A 10,266-nucleotide genomic window follows, 5' to 3' on the forward strand; every position below is an offset into this window, starting at 1 on the left:
CCGTCAACACTGATTGGTGTGAATGTTCTGTGATAGTAGCACACACGGTCCAGCACAAACCCAAAACTACAGCCTCCCAGCTAGAAAGTGCAAAGAGGGCTTTAAGACGTGCTTAATGCGCTCTCTTCCTGATGATTACACTGGAAGCAGCGAACGCAGGGTTCTTTCGAGTTCACTGGTCTTGCAGCATGTCCATCATGACTAAGTTTTCCAAAGAAGGAAGAAAGTGAGGAATAGCAGAGTGGTGAGTGGGCCGAACATTGACTTCTCTCCGTGGGAATCTCCCTGGTTCACTGAAGCATCAGATACGTAACTATTTCAGCGACAGCACTGGACATGTAGACTTCACAAACTCTACTTGAAACAGGTAGTGATTTCAATAATGTAAGGTCCATTTTGCACATGCTCTAACTGATTAAAATCCTACAAATGGGTTATTTAGGGAAGATGGGAGTGGTGCTTTAACTCTGATACAATCAAGGCTATAGTAGCATCTATGCTAACCTCTTCCCAAGAGTTTACAAATGAAGAAAGAAAGAAAAGAAAAACAATGTTTTTTTTCTTCTCACCACTGATTGGTTGAACCACCCTGGCTCTGCATCAAGGGCATGGCTCGAAGCCTGGTGAGACGGATCTTACAAATCCATCAGTCTTGCAAGGCACTATCAATCCAATTAATATAAAACTAATATCCACAATAACGTTCTCATATTCTGATAAAAAAATATGAATCAGGTCAGATATTGCTGAGGCCTGCACGACATCAGATGCCTAACTGTTCATCATATCACACCATCTAGAATGATGCATAGAAGCACTAGTAGTGACTGCCCTCTTGGATGACCCCATGGTAGATTATTAATAAAGTTGAGTCTAGGTTGCTCTCCCAGTGGACAAATTGTCCAGTGGTCTCTATTCACTATAAACCTATCATGACTTTCTTTGCTTCTCCGGTTGAACTGAACTTGACGCAGTGACCTCAATCAATTTCAATCGTAAAAAAAAAAAAAAGCGTGTTGCTCATGTTTGTGGTTTGGTTGCCACGCCTGAACTCACCTGAACTCACCGAACGTTTGCAATGTGCTGTAGGCTACGTGCAGTGTACGGGATACGGCACTACACTTCCTGCACTAGTATCTATAATTATGTTTACTTCAATATGATGTAACTTGAATGGTAAAAAATAGGTTAGACCTTGTTTCCCATGGAACTCTGTGGTTAGGCTATCTCAGCAAACGAGATGACTGCTTGATTGATTGATTGATTGATTGATCACCCCCTCTCCATTATTCTTCAGCTAATAATTCAGCATAGGCTTCCTTATTGAATCATTACCTATGAATACATAAGTGAATAAATATGTAATGTATATACATACACAAACAAACAAATATACATACTTTATAACAAATGTCCTGTAAAACATAATTTAATTTATCAACCATTATCTATCTATTTGGACTTCTATAAACATGTACTATTCCTATAATTAATTCTATATGTTTTATTACTTTAAGCATGTGTTCTCCAGCATCCACTAGACTCGGTGTTTATTTGGAACTGGCGGTTATTTATGAAAATATACACCTGCACCCGGTGTTTAAAGGGGACCCGGCTATTATTTGGTAATTTACGGTATGTGGACAATTTAAGTAATTTTTTGAATGTTTTCCATTAAAATTCTTACATATTGCACCTTTAAAAACAATGATCACAGCAACATTAAATACCATTAACAAGCTGTATGCTAGGATGCTAACTGCTACTTGGAGTTGACTTGACAGTAGCATTACCTTAGCCTCCAACATCATGATCACCTCACAGGGCTTTAAACAGGTGACTTCCCTCTTCACAGCTAGCCTCGTTGTTTATTTGAAAGTCGTGATGAACTGAGTGTAAATGCCCTAAAAAAAAGCAGACAGAATGTCTTCCTGTTGAGAAAGGCTACTTTATATCTTTGGTAATTTGAGACATCTGTCTGAGCAAAAATATGTTCGTCGGCCGCCTTTTCGACAGGTATTTGATTGATGGCAGCGACTCTAGCAGTGACTGTAACTGACAGCAAACCACAGGATGGATGTTTTGCAAATGACAGCAGAAACATTCTCCATTCAGATTCTGCACTAACAAGGCATGTGCACCTACGGGCAAACACATCAAACACACCGCCAGTTTGTTGTCTCTTTTATCAGAGAAATGTACTTTCTGTACAGAAGGCAAAATTGCATTTCTGAGGAGCTGCTGTAACTGTTTGAGTCTTGTTTACGCTGTCAAGTGAATTAGTTAGAAAAACACATCCTAGGAGAGTTGAATCCAACATTTCCTTTTAGGTTATAGATGGCAAATGATTCACCAGCATGCCAGATCTTTTGAACAATTACTTTTATCAGGGTGTCTCTTTTATGTACCTAGTCCATTTGATCTCTCGCTGCATTGATTTTATCGGCGCTTGTGTTATTTGAAGTTGTTTTTAATGTTTGTTGCATTTGTGAAGCACCTTTCAACCTTTGGACCACACTGCCTTAATCGACCATCTGAAAACACTGCTGCCAGGCAGGCATTCCAAGAGAAACTATCATATCTCACAATTCTTTGACTGGTTACCGGTCAGTTTCAGCATTGAGTTTATGATTTTACTGCTCGAGGCCTTTGCTGGCCAGATCCCACATTAACTGGTGGTATTTTTTGTAATTACTTAAATCATTTTATCCTCATTTGTATGCTATCTTTATCATACAATACTTGATGAATTTTCTATATAAATAAAAGTATTATACAAACATATTTTTATCAATTTTATTTTATTAGTTTTGGCTCTATGGGGCAAAATGTGGCCAGACGGGTAGAAAACATCACCTGTGGCCAGTGTTGTGAAAAGTACCCAAGAGTCATACCTGAGTCAGAGTACACATATTGTGTCCAAATAAGACTTCAGTCCTAAAGTATTTGACATTGAATATACTTAAGTCTCAGCAGTAATTTTCTGTTTGTGAATGCACTCAAGTATCCAAAGGGTAAATAAAAGTACGATACGAGTAAATTTCCCTGTTGTGGGATAAATAAAGCCAATCTTAATCATATTTACATGTAGTGCATATTGTAACTATTGGATCCAGTATTCAGCATTTTTCAGATTTTTCTCAGGCTCGTTTGAAATCAGTGTTCTTTTATCTAAGTGAAATAAAATGAATGAATTAAAATGCACCACTACCATGAGCAGAAAAGATACTCAAGTGAAGTACCTCAAAACTGTAAGTGCAGCGCTTGGATTTAGTTACATTCCATCAATGCCTGTAGCTGATGCTTCAGACAGCATTAACCTGTTGCCAGAAGAATCTCTGATATGATCAGAATTGCATTTTTTTAAATTCAGACATTTGTAAAAACTCTACATGGTGCTACTGTCTCTCCGTCTGGCAGGAATATTTTACGTAGAAAGACCTTAAAAGTTAAACCCAAATGCGAAACCCGCTCCTCTCTTCTACATTCATTAAAAAGTCATGGATGAGCGACATCTTGTTTCTTCTCTTTTTAAATTTTATTGACCTGTTTACTTAAACTTACACATGAACTCGTACACATGAACGCATGAGCTGTTACAGGTTATAATGAAGTATGTACTGTACATGAAGGTCCAACAACATATTGAAACCACAAGGGGAAAAAAGAAAGAAGAATGTAAACATAAAACAACAAGATGCTTGTTTAACCACTGCCATCGGATTGGAATGCTACAATTTAGCTCTACGAATTTAAATCAGTAGAAGCTATTTACACACAGTAATATATATATATATATATATATCAAATCTGGTTAAATGTAACACATTTAAAAGCCAAAGTACCATTACAAGTGATGTATCATATTTTAGCGGTGATATGATCTTTTTCATCTTTCATCGACAGGTCGGAACAGCTGTGCATTGATTTGTATTACGAACTTAGATAAGGAGAAAATGATAGATCAATACAACACAGTTGTAAATATTTAACCTCTTCAACTCCTAAAATCCGCTAAAATTTCCCCTTCAAAACTAGAAAAGAAGCATTTTTTACGAATGAGTGAAAATGTGACCTAGGCATTTTCTTCTGCCTCTTTTTAACGCTTCACTGAAGCTACATTATTCCTACACCGAGTGAAATATTCATACCTAAGATGCCGTGTTCCATTTGATCATATGGAAAAAATGTATAGGCATCGTCCTCATCTACCTTGTATATACAATGCTGCACAAAATGCATTTGACTGGCAGACCCGTGGAAAGATCTGTGGGGTTGAAGAGGTTAAATATTTTACATGAATACATGATAAATCAAAAAGACTGCAATTAAAGACAGTGTGCTCAGAAATATAACTTAAAGTGCTATGGTGTCATGCCCTAGCGGCTGTGGACGGACTCTGGCTGAGCCTGAAGCCGGGTCTTGGTGGCCAGAGCCGCCTTCCGGGTCATGGTGGTGCAGCGATTCAGGATCTCCTCGGTTTTGGGTCTGGGTGGCACCCGGGGAGCGTTTGAGGCCGTCTCGCTGCCTTTGGACGTGATGGACCCAGAGCTCTCTGAACTGGCGCTGGAGCTGCGGCGCTCTGGGAGGCTGTCAGCAGGGGTGCTGCGCCCACTCCCGCCGACGTTAGGCCTCGCTTCCTCTTTCAGACTCGAGGTCGACTCGCTATCTGAGGAGAGGCTGGAGAAGCTTCCCTCGCTGCTCGTGTTGCTCATGCTGCGTGTGCGGCCGTCTGACGTCGATGGGTCGCCCTCGATCTGTGTTTGCGACCTGGTCTCGGAGAGGACATCCAGGGATCGGGCCTTGTGGAGACGCCCGGGCACGCCTCTGGACGGACCTGCAGGTTCCATCTGTGGGCTGTTTTCTTCGCTGATGCTGGCTGACCGGGAGGCCCGAAGTTCAGCGCCGGTTGCCAGGTTCAGAGTGGAGCTATGCAGCTTTCTCTGCAGGCTGAAGAGGCCGGCACGAGGGTTGTTGTACGGTTGCAGGTACATGGAGGGGATGTAACCTCCCTTGTTATTGAACCTGAAGAGAGAAATGCAAGGAAAAGAAGTTATTTCAACCCGTTAATCATATTTCCCCTTTTTCTCTGACTCAAACTGAATAAGCAAACTGACTTTAAAAGACGATGCAATATTAAACTGCTTTACTTTGTTTATATGTGGCGGACCCTGCCACCTTTCTAGCTTTAAACAGTGTTCTGGGGAGCAGCTTGTTTACTCAGTATTTAAAAAATTTCTGGGTTTGAATTTCTTCTCCTAAACTACATACTGCCACTTTAACGAGATTAACTTCCAACAATATTTGTTTAGTGTTTACGTGTAAAGACACTGGTGGGGCACTGCTGAACGCCTCACAACACGTTCCTTCTTTCCCTATTGTCTATTGTTCGCAGCGCAGACAGTGAGGATCGGGATACCTGATGAGCCACCAGCCGTTGTCAGACTTCCTCAGCACCTCGACCACAGAGCCAATGGGCACAGACACCTCGTCATTCTTCTTGGCCGAGTAACTCCTCGCCGCACAGTACAGGGCACCTGCTGTCACAAGAAAAAAACAAGCTCAAATGAGGAAGCAGGCACCGCCGCATAGATACCATCTCTCATGAAACGTGACAAATGAGAACAAAAACACATATTTTCTCTCTGGCTGAAAGGGATGGACGCATGTTAACTTCCTATAGTTAAAGAGCGCTCCCCAGTGTTGGTTGTTTGTAGTAACTGGGCTCCATGATATGTTCAATATGTGCATTTGGCATGCGCTGATGTGTACAGTCGAAACCAATTAATGTCAACGCTCACACTGATGCCAGGTTTATTAAAGTACAGCGAAGTAATCAAGCTTAAATTAGATATTTCTGTTTGACAATGTGTAGGTGTAAATATCGCACCTCCAAGCTGGAATCCAGCATCATCATCGTCTTCCTCTCCCTCCCATAACTCCAGGTAGGGAGCAGGGAACCAAGCCAGACGCTTATCCTCGTTCTCCACCAGCCACCAACCTGCAGAGGGGGAACAAAAACATAACACTTTCAGCATCACAGCAAAGAGTGTGAAGAGGTTTTTGCACGCGTCGAGATGCAACGCTGCATGAAAAGCGACAGCACTGACCTGCAGGGTCTTTGATCAGGACGTCCAGCTTCTCGTCCACAGCCGTCTTGAACGGGCGATTCTTGGTATCCTTCGTCTCATAGGCTGCCACGCAGCGGTACGTCTGGGTGACAAACGGGTGGGTGACGCTGCCCGCCACATTGCCCCCTCCTCCGCCGGAGGAGTCGTCGGACAGCAGGATCATGATGCTGATGACAGAGATGTGCCGTTGAGAACAGAACTTCTACAAGATTCACATAATAATTCAAACCCAACACTGACGTGACAAACCCACCTGTTCTTGGTGAAGTCTGGCTGCAGGTCGTGGTCTTTGGGCATGAAGAACTGCCTGACCTCGGGGCTCTGGGTCACAGCCGCGTCGCACTTAAGCAGTTTGTCGCAGTAGCTCTCCAGGAACTTCATGCGCTGGACGGATCGCTTGGATTCTTTCTGCTGGCGGCTGCTCCTATTGGCTTCCCCTGGACGGAGGAGAGGAAACGGCTTCAAGATTAATTTGCAGAAAAGAAGGTGAACAGAAGAACTCTGTGTGCAAAGTCAAGAGTCAAATCCATGCCAGAGCTGCTTATTGGAGAGGATTTCAATCAATCAGATGTAACACATAGTCGAAATAATCTTACCACTGAATTTGGGGATCATTCGGTCTTTTTTCCGCAGCATGTTCTGAAGAGGGAATCTCTTTTTCAGCTGCCTCTGTTTGATAAAAAAAAAAAACAACATTATTTCTTATATCTATGTACTTTTTTAATATCAAAAGGAGCACTTTGTACTTTTTAATACGATATTCAAACTCAGAAATGTAATATTTACAGTATTAATGAATTAAAATGTGTTTTTTATTTCCATAACTGAATAAACAAGCCGCCCTCAGAGGAAAACAAGGTCCCCAGAACACTGTTTGAAGCTGGAAACGTGGCAGGGTCCGCCACATATAAACAAAATTTAAAAAGTATCAAATTGTCTTTTCCTTTAAGGTCAGTTTGTTTAATTCAGACATGGAGACAAAGAGATTCTGTTTCTTTAGCATTTTATTCATCAGTCGATGAAGATCTTTCTCCTCTGGTTAAAATGTCATCCTCAGACCTACACAGTGCACCTTTAACGTTCCCACAGCTTCAACAGCGCCCTGAGTGAAGGAAGGTGTTTGTTACTTACATGAAACTTCTTGAACTCCTGGAAGGATCTGTAGACAATCACCTCAGCCTCGTCAGACCATAACACAGACATCATGAACACCTGCGCACAGAGAGAAAACATTAAGGAAACATCAGTGTATAGCGATGTAATTTAACGATTAAAAACGACAATCACTATAGAAACAGTAAGGATCCCTGAGTCGGTGGCTCACCTTGAGTTTCGGTGTGTCCCTGTGGACGGACCCGATCATGCGGGCACTGATGACGAAGCGCTGCTCGGCGGCCATGGTGCTCCTCTCTGCTCTGTGCGTCTCTACTCGCTGGGGGACTATCTGGCGTTTAGACTCCTCGGTGTCCGGTTCGATTCCCTCGGCTGCTCTGCCTGACCGAGTGCCCAGCTGCGGTTAATATACGTTCAACAAGAGGGGAGGCGGAGACTGGAGGGGGAAATCCACCTGAGCGGGGCTGGAGGAGAGGATGCGCACATTCAGGGCGTGGCCAGCGGCGGCAGGTGAGGCGGGTGAGTCAATCTGAAGGCTGTTGTAAAAAACTAATAACATATGCCAGGCTTCTTTCACAGTCACCAGTCACAGGTAATATAATAACTCTGTTGTTAAAGGGGCATTGCGCAGTTTTGGAGAAGAAACCACAAGCTGTTCTCAGAGGGAGAATAAGGTCCGCAGATCACTGTCTGGAGCAAGGAAGGTGGCAGGGTCCGCCAAACACACAACACCGCTGCTTGTTTTGTGCTGCAACAAGCAGCCACTGCAGAAACTGCACTGACTGTAGCTGTGCGTGAAGCCCGCAGGGCATTCATTCAGACAGCCTGTCACTCAGGTCTGTCAGCAACCCCCCCCCCCCCCCGTCACACTGATTCTATTGGTTTTCCAGCACGTCACCCCCCCCTCCTCAATCCACAACGAAAAACACCTCTTGTACACATAGAGGCGATATACAAGTAATGTGATAATTAGTAAGCTCACCTTTCATTTTTGATTTCTCTGTATCCAGTCTATTCAGCTTTTTAGCCAAAACACATGGGCGTGTGATTGATGTTGCTGGGGTTACTGTCTGCAAGATGTCTGTCAACATTATAATTCAGGCGCCAGTTGACATTGACAAGCTATTTTCTTTGTCAAACATTTTGTTATTTTTCTCAAGAATTCATGACAGCATCAGATGCTCCCCTCCCATCTCCCTCAACCGCTTCCTGGCATCTCACGCATCCTCAACTCCCATAATTGAAACTTTTTTTTTTTTTTGCACGTGCAATCACTTGACACTTGTCATCTGGCAGCAATATCCCTTATCAGGAGCTGGTGTGGAGAGCTGTGTGTGTACGTGTGTGTGTGGGGGAGGGTGTGTGTGTGTGTTTGTGTGTTGGCTGAGGCTGACCAAGTAGGCGTGTGTTTCAGGGGGGAAGCAGGTGTTTCTTCAAAGTGAGGATTGCATGAGAGGGCCCGGAGTCGGAGGGGGTTATCCCGACCACTCATCAGATGGACCAGGGCGGGGAGTCCTTGTCTGAAGTGGTGCCAGCGTATTATCACGCACACACACACACACACACGGCTGTGTGGTGTAAAAGGTCGGGACTGTCCAGCTCTGTATACCACCCGAGGAGACATCAACACCTGAGCGTACAGCAGCACGAGGTTTCCCAAATTGAGCACGTGGACCATGACTCTGAATTCTTTTGGGCATCTGTTGTGTCCCAAAACACTCGCTCGTTTATTGTGGTTACATATGGAAATAGGAGTGACTGGGGTAAATAAATGTGCAGCGGAACATGTATGGGCTCTATGGCATGATTGCATTCATGACATTTCAAGTCTGTGATTATACCTGATGGGTAGACGATGATTGGCAGTGTCTCTCACCCTAACATTTGTCTGTGCTGATGCTCCATTGTCAAGAGTACCGGACGGTTGGGTGGTGTCAGGGTGTGTAGCAGTAGATCAGGAAACGACAAATAAGAATCTGACATAGTGCCAGTCACAACAATACCACACACAAGGTGAGGTAGCAAAGAGCAACCACAACATGAGTGAGCCTGCTCACAGAAGTGTTTTTTATGATCTTATCGCAGGTTCGCGGATGTAGAGTTAAAATTAATCTTATCAGAGGTGGTTACTCAGGTGAGGTTACACATTTGAGGAAACCTGGTTTCAAACCTCTGCAATTCTGCCCACGCTTCATTTTGATCACGAGTGTCAAATAACGCACTGATGATACATATTGAACATTTGTTGCCATCACGATTCAGCTGTCAATGACTCCAATGCTAATCGATTCTCGATGCATCGCGATCTTAGTGCGCGGCGTCCTCGTTGATCCGTATGTTTGCACACGGCTTCTTCTTCATTATTCAAATTCCCAGCTTATTCTGGAAGTCCTTCCAATAATCAGACTACAGAAGCCTGCAAAATGAGAGCCGCATCTCTTGAGTGCATAACCGTAAGTCAAAAGTATTTATCCATCTGCAGTGCCTCACATGTTTGCTGTAATCTATAATAATATTGTTTTCACAGCTTTAAGATAAGGCATTATTGACTCTGCTGCACACACCTCTCTCAAAGTTGAGAGCGCTTCCTCAGATCTTGGCTGATTAGCTGGGCTGTAACAGTTATTAATATTTATGGCTGCAGATATTAGCTTCAGGTGAATATGGCTAACATGATTAATAATTGTTTTGGGGCAATGTCTCAGCATTGGTCTCATCCCAGCAAGTTCATAAAAGCAACCGTGTCCGTTTAAAAAAATACTCAGCTTATTTTTTTCTCTGACGTACCTCCTACACAACAGCCTAATGTCCGGTTTAAGTTCAAAGCATGGGAGCGACGTCGCAATGTAACTTTACTGTCCAGCTAAGGCCGGACGATCCACACTCAGCATAAGCTGCAGACTCACAGTTATGCTCTCTCTCTGCATTGATGTGGAATATTCCACATCCGCATCTCAATGCATCATATAATCAAGAAATTTCCGCCCCTCTAGTTAGCACGTTATCTCAGTTAGCAGTGCGG

At 43.4% G+C, this 10,266-nt stretch overlaps 1 protein-coding gene across 2 annotated transcripts; it reads right to left on the reverse strand.

The window, feature by feature from the left end:
- Window positions 1-3,523: 3,523 nt before the first annotated feature.
- noxo1b (NADPH oxidase organizer 1b) lies at window positions 3,524-7,675 on the reverse strand. 2 transcript variants are annotated; one of them, XM_030399428.1, is made up of 8 exons: window positions 7,456-7,675; window positions 7,263-7,343; window positions 6,728-6,800; window positions 6,385-6,568; window positions 6,111-6,298; window positions 5,891-6,001; window positions 5,420-5,537; window positions 3,524-5,025 (listed from the first exon to the last, which is right to left on the reverse strand). In XM_030399428.1, exons 1-8 carry the CDS (start codon window positions 7,528-7,530, stop codon window positions 4,380-4,382), a joined length of 1,476 nt encoding a protein of 491 aa, XP_030255288.1. In that variant the 5' UTR covers window positions 7,531-7,675; the 3' UTR covers window positions 3,524-4,379. The 2 variants fall into 2 exon arrangements, with proteins under 2 accessions (XP_030255288.1, XP_030255287.1); XM_030399427.1 differs by having other exon boundaries at window positions 5,420-5,540.
- Window positions 7,676-10,266: the final 2,591 nt, after the last annotated feature.

The sequence above is a fragment of the Sparus aurata genome, chromosome 20 (genome assembly GCF_900880675.1).
Source record: "Sparus aurata chromosome 20, fSpaAur1.1, whole genome shotgun sequence".
Taxonomy (NCBI): domain Eukaryota; kingdom Metazoa; phylum Chordata; class Actinopteri; order Spariformes; family Sparidae; genus Sparus; species Sparus aurata.